This window comes from Cariama cristata, unplaced genomic scaffold, assembly GCF_000690535.1.
Source record: "Cariama cristata isolate BGI_N322 unplaced genomic scaffold, ASM69053v1 scaffold23011, whole genome shotgun sequence".
Taxonomy (NCBI): Eukaryota; Metazoa; Chordata; class Aves; order Cariamiformes; family Cariamidae; genus Cariama; species Cariama cristata.
The window spans coordinates 1-253 of record NW_009597957.1 but is presented as its reverse complement, the minus strand read 5'-3'; the positions used below and the strand labels follow the sequence as shown (position 1 = coordinate 253).

At 63.2% G+C, this 253-nt stretch overlaps 1 protein-coding gene across 1 annotated transcript in view; it reads right to left on the bottom strand.

Annotated features, from left to right (window-relative positions):
- The window catches only part of KIF23 (kinesin family member 23), a gene marked incomplete at both ends in the record, with an annotated part of 15,101 nt that extends 14,854 nt beyond the window's left edge, over positions 1–247 (bottom strand). Inside the window, one exon of the mRNA XM_009709109.1 lies at positions 95–247. Coding sequence (XP_009707411.1) covers positions 95–247 — 153 coding nt within the window. The remainder of the gene's footprint in view (positions 1–94) is intronic.
- Positions 248–253: the final 6 nt, after the last annotated feature.

Genomic DNA, 253 nt, shown 5'->3' with positions numbered 1-253 from the left:
AGAAAACATCGACAGCAGGGATCCCTAATTCCAGGCTGGAAGGCAGCCCCTTCAGCCCAGCACAGCTCCAAGCGGAGGACCCCCAGGCCGTTACCTCCCGGTACTCCCCGTTGCGGAATATCCTGTATCCGTCGGGCGGGTGGATCTGCACCGTGGTCTCGTTGATCACCTCGATGCAGCACTCCTGGTCCGGACGGCTGAGAGGCCGCACCCTGCAGTACACCTGGAGGGGAAAGGCGGGGAGGGGGAACAC